The sequence below is a fragment of the Pristiophorus japonicus genome, chromosome 4 (genome assembly GCF_044704955.1).
Source record: "Pristiophorus japonicus isolate sPriJap1 chromosome 4, sPriJap1.hap1, whole genome shotgun sequence".
NCBI lineage: Eukaryota > Metazoa > Chordata > Chondrichthyes > Pristiophoridae > Pristiophorus > Pristiophorus japonicus.
This window is the reverse complement of record NC_091980.1, coordinates 255995601-256018448: the sequence shown is the minus strand read 5'-3', so window position 1 is coordinate 256018448 and position 22848 is coordinate 255995601. Positions and strand designations below refer to the sequence as shown.

Here is a 22848-nt window from a genome sequence, read left to right as displayed (position 1 = left end):
GACAGTCTAGCTGTCTCTCCATGTGTATCTGTAAAAAAAAAATCTTAATGACAGTGAAATTATATAGATCCATATTAACAATTCATTTTCTTATGCTGAATATGTAAACCGATGAACTGGATTACAGCAATTTCAAATATAAGTAGCATTAAAATTTCACAAAAGGCTATTAATGAAACACAAAGCTACCGGGATTCGGGGAATGGATAAAAAACTGGCTGAAGAGTAGGAAATGGGTTCTTGTTAAAGGAGTATGTCAGTGTGCGGAGACCCAGGGCTCGTTATTGGAACCAATACTTTTCTAATTTACATAAATGTCTTAGATTCAGAAGTGGTCACATTTGGAGAGGTAGTGGAACAGCTGAAGGCAGCTCAGAAATAATGAAGGAGCTTTACAAAAATACAAATGGTAGAACAGTAGCAAATGATATTTAATGCAGACAAGTGTAAAGTGCTGCACATGGAAAATAAAACTAGACACACAATTCATGATTGGTGTTGAAATAGTTAATAATGAAGTTGAAAAATACTCAATATTAAACATGTCCAACCAACGGAGTGCCACAATCAACACAGCCAATAGGATGATAAAGAAAGACTTGCAGTTATATAGCACCTGTTACGACCTCAGGACGTCCCAAAGCGTTTTACAGCCAATGAAGTGTAGTCACTGTTGTAACGTAGGAAACACAGCAGTCAATTTGCGCACAAGCTCCCACAGAGAGCAATATGATAATGACCAGATAATCTGTTTTTAGTGATGTAGACTGGAGGATAAATATTAGCCAGGACATTTGGGATAACACCCCTGCTCTTCTTCGATCTTTTACATTCACCTGAGAGAGCAGACAGGACCTGGTTTAATGTCTCTTCTGGAAGACAGCACCCCTAATAATGCAGCACTCCCTCAGTACTGCACTGGAGTGTCAGCCTAAATTATGTGCTTAAGTCCCTGGAGTAAGACTTGAACCCACAACCTTCTGACTCAGAGGCGAGAGTGCTACCCACTGAGGCATGGCTCTGGTCAGGTCGCACTTTGAATAGTGCAGCTTGTTCTGGTCACCAAGACGAAAGGGAGATATTTAAGAGCTGGAGGCAGTGCAAAGAGCCACAAGACTGATCGCAGTATTGGGGTCTGAGTTATGAGGAAAGACCGATGTTTTTCAGCTAGGAAAAGAGGCATCTGAGAGGTGATCATTTTGAGGCATATAAAATTCTTAAGCATACAGAAAAAATTAACCCAGCATATTATTTAATATTGACTTGCAGGACAAGTACTAAGGGACACAGGATCAAACTAATAAAAGGTCATTTTAGGACTAATATCATATAATTCTCCTTCACACAAAGAAAAAAAGAGTTGCATTTATCCAGCGCCTTTCACAACCACCGGATGTCTCAAAGCGTTTTACAGCCAATTAAGTGCTTTTGAAGTGTAGTCACTGTTGTAATGTGGGAGTAAACAATGTGTGGAACAAATTTCCAGATAGAGTAGTGGAGGCAAAAAATCTTGGAATTATTTAAGAAACAATTGGATGCTGCAATGGGGGGAATGTTAGGATTTTGCTCGATCAATGAATTAAGATGGGCCAAATGGCCTTCCTCATCTGTAATTATCGTGAATTTATTTAGTCACCTTGAAGCAGTGGCGTTGCTCTTCGGTTGTTTTTCAGTTGTCATCTTTTGTGGGGTTGCGTCAGTTTATTTTGAAGCTTTTCATCAGCTTTTCTAAGTTTTATAGATTGGCATCAATAAATCAGGATAGAAAAGTGAACAAGAAACAGAACGAATAAAAGAAAGGTGATGGAGATTTTATTTTAATTAAAATTGTTGAGAAGGAACGATATTGTGTGCAAGTTTTTTTAGTAGGATTAGGACTGCTTATTTAAAAAAAAAGTTAAATTGTGGTAAGGAATCTATTTTATCCAAATATCTTTCCACTGCACCCTGCCACCCCCCACCCCCCCCAACTCCCCCCCCCCACTCAATGTGATGGTATCAATAGGTAAGAAATTGAATGAGAGCCTGTGTTGTCCCTTATAACACTTGAAGAGTCGTCCCTGCAGAAAATGAAGCTACTGTACCTGTAAATAAAGCAAGGTATAAATGAATGTGTATTTATATAGTGCCTCTCACAACGTCAGGACATCCCAAAGCACTTCACAGCCAATAAAGTACTTTTTAAAGTGTAGTCACTGTTGTAATGTAAGAAATGTGGCAGCCAATTTGCATATCAGTTTTACTGATGTTGGTTAAGGAATAAATATTGGCCAGGACACTGGGGAGAATGCCCCTGCTCTTATTTGAAATAGTGCTGTGGGATCTTTTATATCCACCTGAAAGGGCAGACTTGCTTCAATATCTCATCTGAAAGATGGCACCTCAGACAGTGCAGCACTCTTTCTGTGTGTCAGCCAATGGCTCAATTGGTAGCACCCTTGCCTCTGAGCCAGAAGGTTGTGGGTTCAAGTCCCACTCCAGGGACTTGAGGAAAAAACATTTAGGTTGACATTCCAGTGCAGTACTGAGGGAGCGCTGCACTGTCGGAGATGCCGATGTTCAGATGAGAGATTAAACTGAGGCCCCATCAGGTGGATGTAAAAGATCCTATGGCACTATTTTGAAGAAAAGCAGTTATCCCCTATTCCTGAACAATATTTATCCCACAATCTACGTCACAAAAACTGATTATCTGGTCATTGTTTGTGGGAGCTTGCTGTGCGCAAATTGGCTGCCGCGTTTGCTACATTACAACTTGAAAAAAGTAGTTAATTGATTGTAAAGTGCTTTGGGATGTCCGGTGATCGTGAATGTCACTATATAAATACATCTTTCTTTCTTTCACACTAGAATTGCAGCCTCGTTTTTGTGCTCTAGTCCCTAGAGTAGAGCTTGAACTCACAATCTCTTAACTCAGGCAACTGAGCCACAACTGACCCCATACCACATTGTGTTTCAGTTCACACTATATTTGATTACATTAGCAATGCTCTCGTCAATAATCACGGCATTAAGGAAGGATAGATAGGAGGTGGTGTGGCAGTATTGGTTAAGGCAAATATTACAGTGCTGGAGAGAGAGGATGTCAAGGACAGAATCCATATGGCTAGAGTTAATAAAGAATAGAGTTGGCATACTTGGTGTATTCTATAGGTCACCAAATAGTGGGAACGATATTGAGGAGCAAATTTGCAGAGAAATTACAGAGAGGTCCAAGAACTATAGAGTAGTGATAATGGGGAACTTCAACTATCCTAATATAGACTGAGATAATAATAGTGTAAAGGGCAGAGAAGGGGAAACATTTCTGAAGCATGTTCAGGAGAACTTTCTTGATCAATATATTTCCGGCCCGACGAGGGAGGAGGCATTGTTGGATCTAGTTCTGGGAAATGAGGTAGGTCAAGTGGAGCAAGTGTCAGTAGGTGAACATTTAGGGAACATTGATCATAGTATTATAAGGTTCAGATTAGCTAGGGAAAAGGACAGGGAGCAATCTAGAGTAAAAATGTTTAACTGGGGGAAGGCCAATTTCAGTGGAATGAGAACAGATCTGGCCCAAGTAAACTGGAATCAAAGATAGATGGGCAAATCTGTAATGGAACAATGGGCTACCTGTAAAGAGGAAATAGTTCAGGTACAGTTGAGGTACATTCCCACTGGGGGGAAAGTCAGGGTAACTAAAGTCAGGGCTCCCTGGATGACGAAAGAGATAGAGAATATGATGATGCAGAAAAAGAAAGATCAGAGGAGAAGTGAAAAAGAAAATAAGAGGAGCAAAGAGAGGATATGGGAATAGAATGACAGCCAACATAAAAGGTAATCCAAACGTCTTCGATAGGCATATAAATAGTAAACAGGTAGTAAGAGGAGGGACGGGGCTGATTAGGGACCAAAAAGGAGACCTATGCATGGAGGCAGAGGAGCATGGCTGAGGTATTAAACGAGTACTTTGCATTTGTCTTCAGTAAGGAAGAGGATGCTGCCATAGACATAGTGAAGGAGGAGGTAATGGAGATAGTTGATAGGATAAAAATGGATAAAGAAGAGGTGTTAGAAAGGCTGGCTTTTCTTTAAAGTAGATAAATCACCAGGAGCGGATGGGTTGCATCCTCGGATGTTGAGGGAATTGAAGGAGGAAATTGCGGAGGTACTGGCCATAATATTCCAATCCTTCTTGGATACGGGGGTGATGCCAGAGGACTGGAGAATTGCAAATGTTACACCATTGTTCAAAAAAGGGTGTAAAGTTAAACCCAGCAACTACAGACCAGTCAGTTTAACCTCGGTAGTGGAGAAGCTTTTAGAAACTGTAATCAGGGACAAAATTAACAGTCACTTGGATAGGTGTGGATTAATTAAGAAAAGTCAGCACGGATTTGTTAAAGGTAATTCGTGTTTAACTAACTTGATTGAGTTTTTTTGATGAAGTAACAGAGAGGGTTGATGAGAGTAATGCGGTTGACGTGCTGTACATGGATTTCCAAAAGGCGTTCGACAAAATGACATATAATAGGTTCGCCAGCAAAGTTGAAGCCCATGGAATAAAAGAGACAGAGGCAGCATGGATACAGAATTGGTTAAGTGATAGGAAACAGAGAGTAGTGGTGAGTGGTTGTTTTTCAGACTGAAGGAAGGTATACAGTGGTGTTCCTCAGGGGTCGGTTCTGGAACTTTAAAGTAGATCGATCACCAGGAGCGGATGGGTTGCATTTTAGGATGCTGAGGGAGTTGAAGGAGGAAATTGCAGAGGTACTGACCATAATATTCCATGTGTTTCCTGATATATATTAATGACTTGTTCATGGGTGTACAGGGCATAATTTCAAAATTTGCAGATGATAACAAACTTGGAAGTATAGTGAACAGTTAGGAGGAGAGAGATAGACTTCAGGAAGACACAGACAGACTGGTGAAATGGGCGAACACGTGGCAGATGAAATTTAACGCAGAAAAGTGCGAAGTGATACATTTTGGTAGAAAGAATGAGAGGACATATAAATTAAATGGTACAATCCTGAAATGGATGCACAAACAGAGTGACCTGGGTGTATGTGTGCACAAATCGTTGAAGGTGGCAGGGCAGGTTGAGAAAGCGGTTAAAAAAGCTTACGGGATCCGAGCGCTTCAAAAACAGAGGCATAGAGTACAATAATGTGGAAATTATGATTAACGTGTGAAAACACTGGTTCAGCCCCAATTGGAGTACTGTTTCCAATTCTGGGAAGGATGTGAAGGCCTTAAGAGAGGGTGCAGAAAAGATTTACGAGAATGATTCCAGGAATGAGAGACTTCAGTTATGTTGATAAGACTAGAGAAGCTGGGGTTGTTCTCTTTGGAGCAGAGAAGATGGAGAGGAAATTTGATAGAAGTGTTCAAAATCATGAGGGGTCTAGACAGAGTAGATAGAGAAACTGTTCCCATTGGCAGTAGGATCGAGGACTTACGCAGCGAGTGGTTAAGATCTGGAATGCATTGCCTGAAAGGGTGGTGGAGGCAGACTCAATCTTATCTTGCAATAAGTATCTGAAGGAAAAACAATTGCAGGACTACGGGGAAAGGGCAGGGGAATGGGACTAGCTGAGAGTCGGCACAGGCTCGATGGGCCGAATAGCCTTCTTCTGTGCTGTGACCATTCTATGATTCACTGTAATCCCCCAGAATACTCAAATGTGCATTTCATCTTTTAATTGTCTCCTCTGACAGCATGACCTTTTTCAGTTTTAAATCATGCTTACTTTTTTAAAATAAATGTCAAACCAAAATATTAATGAGAGGACTAAATGTTGAATATCAACAATGAACTCTAAACTGGTGTTTATGCCTGGCAATTTAGCATGTCAGTGATTGTGTTGGAACTTAGCTTTATCGCATGGGAAAACAATCCCCAGTGTGCTACCTGAAACATGCATGATATGTCATTCACTATTGTCCAAATATAACTTAGGTTGCTATTGCAGGGCTCTGTAAAGAGCACAGTTTGAAGGAAAGGAATGTGTACTGTACTACTGGAATTCATCTCAGTGTAAAAAATGAAGCAGGATTGCCATATAGCCATATTTTAGCAGATACTTATCATTACCATTTTCACAGATGACAGCACGAACTACAAATATTATTCTATATGTGCTAAATGATGATATTTCTGATAATAGCTCACACTGGATGCATTGATATATGACTAAAAATGACTAAATGATGATAAATATTAACCACAGTCCCAATCTCCCAAGATTAGAAATGTTTAAGAAATGAAAATGTAACTGCTCAATTTATCTGGATTTCCTAAAATACTTTATTGTATCTGTGGAGTTCTTTGATTATTGTAGCTTGCATTAAACATTTCAATTTGTGAACATTACTTCTCTTTAATATGATATCCATGATCTGATCAGCCATGATCATATTAAATGGCGGAGCAGGCTTGAGTGGTTGTATGGCCTACTCCTGCTCCTATTTCTTATGTTCTTTCGTTGCATGTATAGCTAAGTTTCTTCAAATTCCAGCAACGCCGAGCATCTGTATGCAAAAGCCTCACTTTTGTTTACAATATTTTTTTACGGTTTGAAATTAAAATCAAGGCACATAATTCTTACTTTAATGTTACTTAAATTTGGAATTGGTACAATACAATTTACTGTCCCCTTGAGATAAAGGTACAGGGCTCTGGTGAGATCACACCTGGAGTACTGTGCACAGTTTTGGTCTCCTTATTTAAGGCAGGAGATACTTGCCTTGGAGACGGAGCAATGAAGGTTCAATAGATTGATTCCTGGGATGAGAGGGTGTCCTATGAGGAGAGATTGAGTAGATTGGGCCTATACTTTCTGGAGTTAAGAAGAATGAGGTGTGATCTAAATGAAACATATAAAATTCTGAGGGGGATGGACAGGGTAGATGATGAGAGGTTGTTTCCCTTGGCTGGAGAGTCTGGAACTAGGAGGCATAGTCTCAGGATAAGGGCCTGACCTTTTGAGACTGAGATGAGGAGGAATTTCTTCACTCAGAGGGTTGTAAATCTTTGGAATTCTCTGCCCCAAATTGCTGTAGATGCTCAGTGGTTGAATGTATTTAAGGCTGAGATAGATAGATTTTTGGACTCCAGAGGAATTAAGGGATATGGGAATAGGACAGGAAAGTGAAGCTGAAGTCGAAGATCAGCCATGATCTTATTGAATGGAGTAGTAGACTAGAGGGGCCAATGGCTTACTCCTGCTCCTAATTCTTGTGTTCTTATAGGCCAACATACCATTAGCTTTTTTTTTAATTACTTTTTGTATCTGTGCACGAACTTTTAATGATTTGCATATGTGGACACTCAAATGTAGCCATCATAATGTGACATCATAAGAATAAGACGATTACAGCCTCAGATTATAACCCTAGCGAACTTTTATCCTCTGTATTCCACACATTATATTAATTAATTAATTAAATGTCTCATGCAATAAAGAAATGGTTATTTTTATTTAATATTAGACCTGTAATTTTAAGATTTAGGGCTAGACTTTCCAGAAAGCGTCTCAATGCCCGATTGCCTGCCCAGATAAACCGCTAATGCTTGGTAAGTAACGCTGGCGAAAATTTTCACTTTTAAGTTAAAACTAATTAAAACTAATCGCCCGGTGAGAAAATGGGTCTTGCACCATTATTCTCAGCGGTTTTCTCGGCAGTTAAGGGGAAACTAAGTAAAACGGTAGTTTTTTAAAAAATTTAGTTAGCGGTTGCAGTTGGGCCTAAGGAGGGGAAAGGCTTTAAAAAAAAAAAATTTTCACTAAAAAAAGTTAAAAAAACATCCCCAAGACACTTTTACACATAATTGACATTTAAAATGTTTTAAAAAATAAAGAAAGAACCTTTAACTTACCTATCTTTGCAGACTACTCACCTACCACCCTGTTTAAGCAGCTTTCACAGGGCGGTTCCCTCGGCGATCAGGACGGGCTTCTGTTGAGACAAAACTTACGCCCTTCCGATTTTCTTGGTGGTGCACGTCGGTGGTTTGGTCCTGGCAGGCGTTTTCAGATTTGGCCGATAACATTGAAAAACAAAAAGAGGAAACTTTTGCCGGGCGGACAAACAGCTGTACCGCCGAGAAAATCGCCAAGAACCCATCGAAAATGAAAGGAAAGTTTAGCCCTATGTGTTAAAAAAGAAAACTGCAATGAAGAATGTGATCCCAGCAGCTGGTTGGTGTGGAGTGGCAGTCCAATAAAGTTTCTCTGATCTTTGATGTTAGAGGTTACAACCTACAAGGCTTTCCAGGAATTAATTTCACTTCATGTTTCACCAAATTAAAACAAACAACAGTTCTAAATCCTCTTGTAGCGAAATGACCAGTATATTGTAGATGCCAGTTTTGATTGCCATCATCTTCAAAGATAATCCATTACTTACCAATTACTGAGGCACATCTAATTTTTTTTAAATACTCAAAGCTACAATAACTTAAACCTTTTGAGAATTTTTATCGCATTTTTACACATTGGCATATATGTAACATGGTTTAGGTATCAGAATTTATTCAGAGAATACTGAAGATTTTATTCAAAATTGTGCTGCATTGTTTAATATTATAAAGCATTATAAAAGTGACCTATTTTGAATGCAGCTAATGAAGATTTAGTACAGAAAAGTTTACATACTATTTGTGGACTAACAACTTTACTTCTCATTAAATATTCCATATAGGTATGAAATATAGCAAATAATAGATATATTCATATAAAAATGCTATGCATCATACTTTAAGGTCATAGATCTTTTCTATAAAATAATGACAGCAGAATTGAGAATTATATTTAACTAAGTAAATGGGAGAATTTGTTTAGATGGATGGTAAAGGCTATTTGTCTGGAAGATAAAAATGAGTTCTTTATGGGTTGCTACAAATAAAATATTAAGATCTGGTGTTCATCTTCAGCTGGACACAAGGCTCGTCCGTACTTGCCTTATAGTGATTTATGGTGCCAATTTGCAGCATGTCGATACACAGGAGCTGTCAGTGGTATTAACTTGACAATGTCATTATGATAAACATGCTATCCCGTTCTTCAAAATTGACAACTCTACATAACTGAACTCATTACTATTTGGATTGAATTCAAACATACAATATGTCGCAGTGTTGAGGCAAGAATCCATTTATCATTGATCCTCTCCTGCAGCAGATAAACCAGCCTTTCCTGATTTTTTTTCCCCTAATTAATTACATTTTCAGTGTAGCCACATGTGGGCAATCTTAATGAGAAACACACTAAAGGACAAAGAAAAAAAAATGTTTTAAATGTAAAAATCTTACTTAAACCTACTTGCAGCAAATGAATCAAATATTCAACGTAGAATCAATTCTAATCCATTACACAACATGAGGTTTCAATTCAGCTCATCAACTTTAAATATAAATGAGAAAGATCTGACATTCTGCTTGCTTTGTATAAAATACTAGACATACCTCTCAGCAGTTCAATAAAAAAAAATAAAGCATTGACACAGCAGGATTCCTACCTGAATTCTTCAGTTGGATACATGGCCTAATATCCTTTTGAAGAATCCAAAAAAAAAGAACCACCGATCAGCATAAATACATGTCTGCAACATTTAGAAGTGACTGAACCATAAATATGGATAAAAAGCATTTAGATAATCAATGATGCTTTTCAGTAAGGTACACAAGTGCATGCCTGCAGTCTTCGTGCCAGAATGCTGCACAGTATGACTAGCTTGTAAGGAGTAAAGCACTGAACCATGTGACTATTCTAGCAAGTTTCATTAATGTGACAGCTGTTCATTCACTGAAACAATCTTTAATGAGTTCCTCCATGTTTATCATCCATTTTATAATTTACAAATTTAAAATGGTAGCTGTGACAGGTTAAACAATACATTATCCTAAGCATTTATTTTAACCATTTCACACAGTACTGCAGAAGACAGAAATTTATGCAGCACAGTTCTGTATCAGAATGATTAGCTACTCCTCAGGGAGAGAGCTGGAAAATAGATTTGGTGTGCAGGCCCAATTGAAGAGCAGCAGAGGACAAATGGCGTTTTTCTCTGCTGTAATTTCTATCATTCCTCGTTTTCACATCAATAAACAAATCAATGCTGACATTTTTTTTTACTGTGTTGCTAAATTTAACCAGGTTCAGAATTTTATATGGTAGACAATTCAGATTTGGGGTAAGGGAAAGTATTTGAAATGATGTTAGAGTGAGTAAAAACCAACTTGTTAAAAGAAGAATCGTTGTGAATCCAAGAAAGGTCCTATTTAAATAAACTGCTAGAGCTTTACAATCACATTAATTACTTGGTGGACAAGAGAAATGCAGTTAATATACACTTAGATTTTCAGAAAGTTTTGGACAATGACAATTAATTAAAGAAGTGGGTTACAGAATGGAAGATGAAGTATATACCTGGATTTAAAAAACATTGGCTTAAAAGCAGGTGTGTTTGTCTTTATAAACACTGATTAGTTATTTGCAGAAAGTCCTAAATTGCTACAAATGTTATAATCACAGCATGGCTTTTGCTCCAACTGAAAACACCTAGTTAACCCTCTAGTGTCTGGATGAATACACTGCAACCTGTCATTCAGGTTCTTTTTACTTTCCTTGTGGCCCAGTGGACCAAATTTTAAAAATCACGCCGGCTCTCCCCTTTAAGTGATAGGGAGAGCCATGGTGATGCGGTGCCATGATGACGTCATCAGCACTATGCTGATAACTGACAGCGGCGGCCACTAAGCTTCCCCCCCCGCAATTTTCACCCCTCTTTTGTGCTCACCGCCGCATATCCGCCCCTATTAGTTGAGTGGACAGCACAAATAGAAATAAATGGGTATGATCGAATAGCCCTTACAGAGACATGATTGCAAAATGACCAAAGTTGGGAACTGAATATTCAGTGGTATTTGCAATTTCAGAAGGAAAAACAGAAAGGAAAAGGAGGTGGGGCAGCTCTGTTAATAAAGGATGAGATCAGTGCAGTAGTGAGAAATGATATTGGCTCAGAAGATCAAGATGTAGAATCAGTTTGGGTGGAGATAAGAAATAAGAAGGGAAAGAAGTCACTAATGGGAGTGGACACAGGCCCTAACAGTAGCCACACTGTAGGACAGAGTATAAATCAAGAAATAACAGGGACTTGTAAGAAAGGTACGGCAATAATCATGGGTGATTTTAATCTTCATATTGATTGGACAAATCAAATTGGCAAAGGTAGCCTTGAGGAAGAGTTCATAGAGTGTATGCGGGATGGTTTCTTAGAATAATACGTTGTGGAACCAACCAGGGAGCAGGCTATTTTAGATCTGATAATGTGTAATGAGATGTGATTAATGAATGATCTCATAGTAAAGGATCCTCTTGGGAAAAGTGATCATAGCATGGTAGAATTTCAAATTCAGTTTGAGGGTGAGAAAGCTAGGTCTCAAATTAGTGTCCTGAACTTAAATAAAGGCAATTACAAAAGGTATGAAGGCAGAGTTGGCTAAAGTGGACTGGGAAAATAAATTAAATGGTAAGATGGTAGATGAACAGTGGCAAACATTTAAGGAGATATTTCATAACTCTCAGCAAAGATATATTCTAGTGAAAAAGAAAGACACAAAGAGAAGAATGAGCCATCCGTGGATAACTAAGGAAGTAAAGGATGGTATCAAATTGTAAACAAAGGCATACAATGTAGTGAAGAATAGTGGAAGTATAGAGGATTAGGACATTTTTAGAAACCAGCAAAGGACGACTAAAAAAATGGTAAAGAGAGAAGATAGTTTGAGAGTAAACTAGCAAGACATATAAAAACGGGCTGTAAGAGCTTCTACATGTATATAAAAAGAGTAGCTAAAGTAAACATTGGTCCCTTAGAGAATGAGACTGGTGAATTAATAATAGGAAACAGGGAAATGGCAGAGACTTTGAACAAATATTTTGTATCAGTCTTCATGGTAGAAGACATTAAAAGCATCCCAAAAATTGATAATCAAGGGGCCATTGTGGTGTGTGCGTGGGGGGGGGGGGGGGGGGGGTGCAGAACGTCAAACAATTACTATCACTACAGAAAAAGTACTCGGCAAACTAATTGGACTAAAGTTGGACAAGTTCCCTAGGCCTGATGGCCTGCATTCTAGGGTCTTAAAAGAAGTGGCTGCAGAGATAGTGGATGCATTGATTGTAAGCTACCAAAATTCCCTGGAGATTGGAAAACCGCTATTGTAACCCCCCTATTTAAGAAAGGAGGGAGACGGAAGGCAGGAAACTATAGACCAGTTACCCTAACATCTGTCATTGGAAAAATGCAGAGTCCATTATTAAGGAAGTAGTAGCAGATCATTTAGAAAATAATAATGCAGTCAAAAAGAGTTAGCATGGTTTTATGAAAGAGAAATCATATTTGACAAACTTGCTGGAGTCCTTTGAGGATGTAACGAGCAGGATTGATAAAGGGGAACCAAAATGTCGTCATGTATTTGAATTTCCAGAAGGCATTAGATAAGGTGCCACATAAAAGGTTGCTGTACAAGATAAGAGCTCACGGGGTTGAGGGTAATATATTAGCATGAATAGAGGATTGGTTAACTAACAGAAAACAGAGAGTCGGGATAAATGGGTCATTTTCAGGTTGGCAAACAATAACTTGTGGGGTGCCACAAGGATCAGTGCTGGGATCTCAACTATTTACAATCTATATTAATGACTTGGATGAAGGGACCGAGTGTATTGTTGCCAAGTTTGCTGATGATACAAAGATAGATGGGAAAGCAAGTTGTGAGGAGGACGCAAAGAATCTGCATGGGATATAGATAGGCTAAGTGAGTGGGCAAAAATTTGGCAGATGGAGTATAATGTGGGAAACTGTGAGGTTATCTACTTTGGACGGAAAAATAAAAAAGCAAATTATTATTTAAATGGGGAGAGATTAAAAAATGCTGCGGTACAGAGGGATCTTGGGGTCCTTGTACATGAAACTCAAAAAGTTAGCATGCAGGTACAGCAATTATTTAGGAAAGCAAATTGAATGTTGCCCTCTATTGCAAAAAGGATGGAGTATAAAAGTAAAGAATGCTTGTTACAACTGTACAGGGTGTTGTTGAGACCACACCTGCGTACAGTATTGGTCTCCTTATTTAAAGAGGGATATACTTGCATTGGAGGCAGTTCAGAGAGGGTTCACGAGGTTGATTCCTGAGATGAAGGGTTTGTCATATGAAGAAAGGTTGAGCAGGTTGGGCCTATACTCATTAGAGTTTAGAAGACTGAGAGGTGATCTTATTGAGATGTATAGGATTCTGAGGAGGCTTGACAGGGTAGATGCAGAGAGGATGTTTTCTCTTGTGGGGGAATCTAGAATTAGGGGTATAGTCTCAGAATAAGGGGTCGCCCATTTAAAATGGAAATGATGAGGAATTTCATCTCTCAGAGAGTTGTGAATCTTTGAAATTCTCTACCCCAGAGAGCTGAGGAGGCTGGATCATTGAAAGTATTTAAGTTGGAGATAAACACATTTTTGAAAGATAAGGAAGTCAAGGGTTATGGGGAGAGGGCAGAGAAGTGGAGTTGAGGCCAGGATCGGATCAGCCATGGTCTTATTGAATGGCGGAGCAGGCTCGAGGGGCCAGATGGCCTACTTCTGCTCCTATTTCTTATGTTCTGATTGATTTCCGGCCTGCCGAAAAAAAGCCAAAGAGCGGAATTTTGCTCAAGAGTCCACCGCATGCACTGCGGCGGTGAAAACTCTAGAAACGGGGTACATGCGCCCTGTTTCCATTGGTGGGCCATTTCGGTCCCAGGCAGTTATGCTAAACCTATATAAAACACTAGTTCGGCCCCAGCTGGAGTAATGAGTGCAATTCTGGGCACCACAATTTCGGGAAGATGTGAAGGCTTTGAAGAGGGTGCAGAAGTGATTTACTAGAATGGTTCTAGGGGTGAGGGATTACAATTATGTGGAGAGACTGGAGAAGCTGGAGTTGTTTTCCTTGGAGCAGTGAAAGCCAAGAGGAGATTTGATAGAGGTGTTTAAAATCATGAAGGGTTTAGACAGAGAAACTGTTTCCAATGTGTGAAAGGTCAATAACCAGAGTGTATAGATTTAAGGTACAAGAACCAGAGATGACATGAGGAAAAACTTTTTTACACAACGAGTAGTTGGGATGTGTAGGGTGATGATAGGGTGGTGGATACAGATTCAATAGTAGTCTTCAAATGGGAATTGGACAAATGCTTGAAGGAGAAAAAATTGCAGGGATATGGAGAAAGGTCCGGGGAGCGGGACTAACTGGATTGCTCTTCGAAAGAGCTAGCACAGACTCAATGGGCCGAATGGCCTCCTTCTATGCTGCATTATTCTATGATTCTATGAAAGGGATATGGGAACAGGGCAAGCACTTGGTATTAGGACGACAGTTCACGTGGAGGATAAACACGAACACGGAATGGTTTAGCTGAATTGTCTATTTCTGTGTTATATTTTTTATTCAATTCCATTATGTAACTACTTTTCCAGCTATCTACTTCATAAATCCACTAATATGTGGAGAAATAAAAACTTCGGATCTCGCCTTGCTTGAGGTTTAAGAATTTTGTAATTTTTGTCCTCGTGTTCTGTGCTTCTTGAACGAGATAACTGTTGACCTCTACCTTATATCTTTGATTATTCTAACGGCCTATATTATTGTTGCCTGAGTATTTCTTCATAAATTAAACCTAAATTGATAATGATAACTCTTCTCTGAACTGTTTCCATATGCTTTTTTTAAAAAACTTTATTTTCCAGAAATGGTCTCAGTACTGATCTATACACTGCAATTATAACTTGTTCAAACCCTTTGGACTGATGCCAGCTGACGCCAAGGAGAGGGTTCTAATTAGCTAATATCTTGTGCTGTGTAATAATCTACACTTATTCTGCTTTGTTGAGCTGGTGTCACTAAATTTAATATAACCCTACATTAGTTTTGAACAATGAAAGTTGATTGATGCATTATAATGATGGGCAATGCCAGTAATACTTTAGCAGATGACGTTTACCTGCCTTTTGATGAATTCACGATGAAGAATTCCTGACACAGGCGAACACAACAAAACACATCATTCATAATTTTTTTGATAAAGGCAGGCATTGTTTGTAAGCTGGCCTACAGGATGCAAGTTATTTTTGATTAATATGCCTGTGCACATGGCTATAGTATATCCAGCTTCATAATATGCTTCCAGTGGACAATAAATTTCAAGGACGAGAATTTCTGTTCATCAGAATGAAAAGGTTCAATAACAGTTGTAGTAGACTAAAAATTAGCAGCATCTTTATTATGTAACATTAACAAAAAATGTATTCTTGGTAGATAAATAAAAGAATTAAAGCTTTTTTTGAAGGATGATAAGCCTGTGTAGTTCAAAATGGATGTATTTTAACCTGCGAGAGGACGCCACCGCAGGTCAGGAAGATAAAAGAGCAGTGCTGGCCCCTGGAACATCGCGAGCCACCCCGACCTGCGAGAGGATGCCACCGTAGGTCGGGAGGATAAAAAAAGCATGCCACTGCAGCTTCCAGTGCGAGCTGCTACAAGTGTGCAACGGCTTCAAAGTGGGCAACTGGGTGACGTCATCAAAACCCAGGTTGCCGTTTGGAGCGTGGGCAGGAACATCAGCAGGACCCAGGTACTGCGGAGGAGCGGGAAGGTTTGGATGAGCGGTGAGAGATCATGGTGGAGCTGCGGCTAATGTTTTTTTGGCAGAGGAGCAGCGAGAGATTGTGGCAGAGGAATGGTGAGAGATCGTGACGGAGTTGCGGTGAATGTTTTTTGGTGGAGTAATGGTGAGAGATCGTGGCGGAGGAACGGTGAGAGATCGTGGCAGAGATGCGGCGAATGTTTGTGGCTGGAGGAGCGGCGAGAGATTGTGATGGAGGAGTGGTGAAAGATTGTGGCGGAGATGCAGCGAATGTTTGCAGCGGAGGAGCGGCGAGAGATTGTGGCGGAGGTACAGCAAATGAGGGTATGAGGCCCAGAAGAGCCGAGGGCCCGGGGCCCAGAAGAGCCGAGGGCCCAGGGGCAGCATGGGCCAGCCCACACTGTGATATGTGTGCGCACTAGGTCAGTGCAGCAGAGCAGGTCTCCAGTCGTTCTGGTTAACCCTTGCCAATGGATAAAGGCCTAGCTCTGTCAAGCCCGTGTGGTGGCTGATGTGCAACGGTCACCACACGTTAAACAAATCCACCCACAGGCATCTTCCACCCCTTCAATTGGAATTCAGGACTGGAAGATCGAGTCCTTCATTGAAACCTCTGTGAACCCATGTGGAAGCAAGTCATCCTCATTCGAGGGACCACCTATGATGACTCCATTGATCATGATGTGGGTATTGCTGGGAAGGCCAGAATTCATTGCCCATCCCAAGTTACCATCAACGAGGTGGTGGTGGGTCTTCTTGAACTACTGCAATCCGTGTGATGAAGGTGCTCCCACAAAGCTGTGTAAGGTAGAGAGTTCTAAGATTTTGACCAAACGACAATTAAGGAACAGCAATATATTTCAAAGTCAGGATAGTATATGACTTGGAGGTGATAGTGATACCAAGCACCTGCTGCCTTTGTCCTTCTAGGTGATGGAGGTCCTGGGTTTGGAAGGTGCTATGGGAGAAGACTTGGTAACTTGGTACAGTGCATCCTGTAGATAGCACACACTTGAGCCATGGATGAAGGGCCGCTCAAGAAGATTGCTTTGTCCTGGATAATGTCAAGCATTGTTGCAGTTGCACCCATTCAGGAAAGTGAAAAGTATTGCATCCTAACGTGTGCCTTGTTGTTGGTGGAGATGCTTTAGAGAATCAGGAAGTTAGCTACTTGCCATCGAATATCCTACCTCTAACCTAGTCTAGTAGCCACAGAATTTATGTGGCTAGTCCGGTTGAGTTTCTGGTCAATGATGACCCCCCAGGATGTTGGGGATTCCAGATAATAATGCCAGTGGTTAAGCTCTCCCTTGTTGGAGAGGATTATTGCCTTGCACTTGTGTGGCATGGATGTTACTTGCCCCCATCAAGTGGCAAGTAACATCCGCGTCACACGAGTGTCAGCCAAGCTTGGATGTTGTCCATGCCTTGCTGCAGGCTGGCATGGTCTGCTTCATTATCTGAGGAATTGCAAAGGAGCAATCATCAGCGAGCAGCCCCATGACCTTATGTTAGAGGGAAGGTCATTGATGAAACAACGTAGTTGGGCCTAAGACACTGTTGTAAGGAACCCCTGCAGTGATGTCCTGGGGCTGAACTGAGTGGGATCTAATGACCACAACCATTTAAATTTGCACCAAGTATGCCTTCAGCCACTGGAGAGTTTCCCCCCACCCCCACCTCTCCCCCCTCACCCCCAGATTCCCATTGACTTCAGTTTTACTAGGGCTCCTTGGTGTCACACTTTCGGACGCAGCCTTGAAATCAAGAGCAGTCACTATCACTTCACCTCTGGAATTCAGATTGTGTCCATGTTTGGACCAAGGCTGCAATGAGATCTGGAGCAGTGTGGTCCTGGCAGAACCCAAATTGAGCATTGGTGAGCAGGTTATTGGTGAGTAAGTTCCACATGATAGGACTGTTGACGACGCTATCTGATTTTGCTGAAGGGGTGATAATTGGCTGGTTTAGATTTGACCCACTTTTTGTGGACAGGAAATACCTGGGCAATTTTCCACATTGGCGGGTAGATGCCAGTGTTGTAGCTGTACTGCAACAAATTAGCTAGGGGCTAGTTTTGGAGCACAGGTCTTCACCAATACAGCCGATATGCTGTCAGGGCCTGTAGCCTTTGCTGCGTCCAGAGTATTCAGCCATTTCTTGGTGTTACATGGAGTAATTGGCTGAAGGCTGGCATTTGTTATGCTGGGGACCTCAAAGGAGGACGAGAGGATCATCTACTTGGCCCTCTGAACTAATTATGGTTGCAAACGCTTCAGTTTTGTCTTTTGTACTCACATTCTGGAATCCACCATTGTTGAGGATGGGCTGTTCATGGAGCCTCCTCCTCCCATTAAGTTGCTTAACTTTCCACCAGTCACGACTGATGTGGCAGAGTTGCAGAGCTTTACCAGATTTTTTGGTTGTTTTAAAAAACAAATAACCAGAATTTATGAAATACCATGCAAACTGTTAAAGAAAATAGTCCTTCAGGTACGATTGAGGGTCTCCTGCTTCTGTAAGGGAGAATGCCTCCAGATCTGGGTTATTTGATATGTAGTCAGCAGAATTATCAGATCCAGAATATTAATTGGCGGTGATGTCATAAAACTGGACTTTCAGTAACTAGTGCTGGATTCTAGAAGGTTAGCATCTGGCTTGGAGAATATGGGGATCAAAGGCTCGTGAACTGTAAACATTGGCAACTATAAATTTATAAATGGAATCATTGTACAACCTCTACAATTGCCAGTGTTTAGTGCACAATCTGGCTGGAATGTTGGTCTGTAGTACAGGTACTGAGCGAATGATGGAAAGAAGGTCATTGATGAAGGGGCTAAAGAAAGTTGGGCCAAAAAGGAACTGTCTTAAGGAACTCCTGCAGCAATGTCCTGGGCTTACAATTTCTAGTATTTACCCCTATACCATAGTTCCCTTTTAAAGGAGTCGATTGTTTTCTTACTTATCTATCTAATTTGTGTGGCACTAATTCCATCAATTAGAATGGATGGGAACGGGTATGCTGCAATAGCACACCTCTTTTCCAAATCTCAGATCAGTACCTCCCTCCCATTTGCACCAGTAACAACTTTCTTTTTACATTCTCCATGCCTGTTGCTGGTCTGAAAATAAATTACTAACTTAATCCCAGTTAAGAAAAAAAAGACCAAAACCCATTATAGCTTCAGACTGCCACAACTCCCTACACTTCTACACCACCCACACTATACTCAGCTCACTGATCATTGATTCTCTTCGTTTTAAGTCTGTGCTTGATGTAATAACAGTAATCTTCAGGTTCAGATTTCAGGAATGAGTGTATTCATTACAAAAACAGCTTTCAGTGAGGTGTGGAAAAAGTCATGGTATATTTGGTTGAAATATGTGACTGTATTTCACATCCAATAGTTTATGAAATGTTAATGGACCTGTTGCAACATTGTGCCATTACGCAATGCATTTCTTTTCTCCATGTGTGTTGGGAAATATTCAGAGTAATATCTCAATATGATGCATATGTCAATAAAAAATATTTTTTGAGTACAGCAATTCGGAAATCTTGGTTTATGGAATGAATGTTGGGAGCTATTCAGATTTCTTTGGCACTGTCACATCAATATTATTGGGGGTCAGCAGTCACAGAATATTATGTAACAATATCAGACCTTAGAAACATTCTAAAACTTCAATACAAGATTGTTTTGATAACCTGGAAAAGCATTCTGCAGAGTTTGAGGAAGTGGCTTGAACTTCCCCTTGTTTACCTTCATCTGTGAAGTATCATATGATTTTTTTTTGGATTTAAATAAATGCAAAATAGTAATGGTGTTATTACTGTACTTTAGGCATCACTTCTCTTTACATTTATAAAACACACCTGTATCTGCAATGAAGTATTTGAAATCTGCATTTACTATTGCAGTATATATAATCTGACAAAGAAAACAGGATAACTAGTCATAGACTCATGAATAATACAATGTAAGTACTCCTGGGTCTGAGGGTCAAACCCCAAACACTGATCCACAACTATGCTTCATTTAGACATTCTAAAATACAGAATTTCCCAATTATTTTGGTATTTTGTACTCATGATGGTCAAATGTTGAGCAATAAAACATGTTTTGCACTGATATCCCTGTCAGTATCAAATACTCCCAAGTCAGGAATAGTGCATCCAAATGCAGGGAAAGTGCCAATTTCAATAGCTGAAACAGTATGACTGAGGGCTAATACTGAAGAAATCTTCAGTTAAGGTTAAATGGAATACCTTTAAATGACAGACTACTAAATTTACAAGATGTGAGTATATACACCAAGGAAAAATATGTGCAGAATTAAACAAATGTGACCAATCCTCCTCCCCAATAGGATTAAGAAAGAAAAGTAACTAAGGTGTTGTTAAAAATGCAAAATATTTCATAAATGTGACTTTATCAATAAACTATACAAGGCTAAAATAACTTGTTTCAATTTATTCTCTAATCCTCTTCATATATATCCCAATATAATAATTAACTTTGTCCATAACACCTTCAACAACGACACATTAGACCTCTTCCTGACTTCACTCCACCTTCTGTTATTACTGAGGATTATGTTCAACTACCAATGTTTTATCACCAAGCAACCTCTCCTCTGCCCGCTGCCCACCCTGTTCCAGTGTATGGATTCAGGGAATGAATCTTTGTACCATATCAGCCGGGACATGGCCTTCTCCACAGTGACAACAACATCCTGGTCAATGAAGTGCGTCATTCTGCTTTTTATGATGTAAATTTCTAATCAGCTATATTCATGTAATTCCCACTTAGTGATTTATGGGGGTCAAATATTGAATTTGCTGCATTAAGATGTAAAACTATGATTACTGTAGTTTTGCTGATTGGGTGTCTTAATTTCAGCACTACATTAAAATACTACATGTTGGCATTTACAATGATTGTGCATTGTGATAAATCAGGACACTTACTCCTGCATAATTGTCTAAAGTGCTTTAATCTCCTCAAATCAGGCGATTGGTCCCACAACTTTGAAAGAGCATATCCTTACCATACTTGAGTATCTAATTTCAGTACTTATTTTGGATTAGAGTCAATTTGCTAAAAGGGCTGGCACTTCATGAGCATCTGTGCGATTTTTATTTTTTATTTTTATTTTTTTGAAATTCGTAGCCAATCTTTCCAATTCTTTGTCAAATCACAAACGCCAGAGGTCACCTTGCACACATCAAGGATCACTCTGCGCCAATGCTCTTAGCCAAAAGGCCTAGAGCCACTGCACCGTTCCTGGAAGTACTGCAATACCAGGTTCGTGCCATGGAGGTGGATGGGTCAGGCCCCCCACACACCTCCGTGGAGGTGGATGGGTCAAGCCAACCCACCCACCTCCTCATGCACTCAGCTCAGCTGAAAATACTAAAGATAAGACACACTATTTCTTTTGCCTCCCAAGATTCAAGGGTTTTCATGAAAAAAAAAGAATGGATTTTCATTCCCGAGAAATATGCAAAGGAACGTTACTACTTTAGGAATTTGGGGATAATGTTATTTCTTTAGAATTTCATTGAAACACAATGCAATGCCTTATAACAATGATTACAGGTATTAGATATACCCTGTACTGTAATAGCAAATAACAGATTTCAAGAAGAGAATCTGCAAGGGAAAAATTTGCAAAGTTCTCCGCAGTCCTATTTTGTTGATAAAGGGACCTTAGTGACAGAACTACATACGTATCTGTCAACTCAGCAAACACCATGAAGGATAACGAAATGCTGAGTTCAAAAATTCCCAGTGGCCTCAGACTTGCAGAAGCAGTGAGAAGCAATTGCAACTTTGTGTCGGCAGAATGGGGAAAAAAAACACTCCAAAAAGTTCTTAGCTGCAGTATTCGCAACTGAAACGCCACACTCTTCAGCCTCAGAAACTGGTCACTTTCGCCAGTCTCAACTGATCCTGACAACAGCTTCACCTTACTGCTCTCATTCTGACTTACCCCTAGTGCATCTTGAGTGTAAAACTAAGAGATATGAAGCTGCAGTAGCACGAGCTCTCACTAGCATATATTATAATGAGCTCACTCGGGAGTTAGCAGGCGAATTCCGAGAAGAGCTACTCTAGGAAGCCCATTTTGGGGCAGAAGTGGCTTCTGCCTCATTTTACTGGCCAAAACAAAAAAAATTTTGCACAGAAAAAAATACTGAAAACGGCTTTGAAATTTCCGACGTTTTTAATTGCAGTTCAAAGGGTTTTGAATATCCCGCTAACCAGTATGCAAAGATATGCAACAATGGTAATATCTTTGACCGTAGACTATGAACAAAATAGCAATGTGGCTGTGGACTCTGATTCTATCTTTAGAAGTGTTGAAAATAATATGATATTCACAAAGGCTGCTGCATGGACACCACACTGTATAAACTCTTCAAAAATATCATAAATACTTCAGTCCACTCCCTATGGCTGTATAGAACGTCACCAGAATGTTATTTACATCTACGTTGCTCATATCTAGAATTTCTGCCTTCAAAAGCCAGAAATTTCTGATGTGAATATTATGTTAATAAAGAAATGGTATTTTTTAAACAAAGTATAAGTTCTGTCTTCTGATTATACTTCCACTAACCAAACAAAACTAAGACAGTTACATGATACCATTTGGCTTGTGCCATGATTCAAATAAGGTGGAACAAAGCATTTCACCAGTTACCAAAGTCAAATGTTATGTTTGGTAAACAGAATTAAAAAAAATATTTTAAAAATTCATAAAAACATTTAAAAGATTGTGGGCTAGATTTTACACTTTTGCAGATCGCCCAAAAATGGGCGGTATTTTCGGCGTGGGCTGTAAAAATGGGTTTTCAGATCGCCGGCTTGTTGCCCTTTCTCAAAGCCCCTAGTCTCCATTTTTGAAATTGGGCGTTACCGTGAGTGAAATGAAATGGGCGTTAGCGTTAAATCTCTCTGACCTTCTGCCATAAAGTGTCGCCGCCCTTAGCAATGGCATGACAACGCTCAATCCCCGCGATTCAGGAGCTCAAGGGTCATCATGACATGCGCAGAAGAGGAGACAGAGAAGAGGGAGCTGAGAGGGACTGAAAGAGTGTGTGGCTGTGGTGTGTGCTTGTTTGGCTATTGTGGGAGGCACGAGGGAGATTCACCAGCAGCAAAAA

At 40.0% G+C, this 22848-nt stretch overlaps 1 protein-coding gene across 2 annotated transcripts in view; it reads right to left on the bottom strand.

Annotated features, from left to right (window-relative positions):
• LOC139263371 (ena/VASP-like protein) overlaps window positions 1–22848 on the bottom strand; it is a 457176-nt gene that overhangs the window by 341176 nt on the left and 93152 nt on the right. The window contains exon 1 of one of the 2 annotated variants that reach the window (XM_070879359.1): window positions 9508–9568. The exons of the other annotated variant lie outside the window; for it this stretch is intronic. Within the exon in view, the coding sequence (XP_070735460.1) occupies window positions 9508–9530 (23 nt within the window). The 5' untranslated portion in view covers window positions 9531–9568. Of the gene's footprint in view, window positions 1–9507; window positions 9569–22848 lie in introns of those variants that run through there. 2 annotated transcript variants of the gene reach the window in all.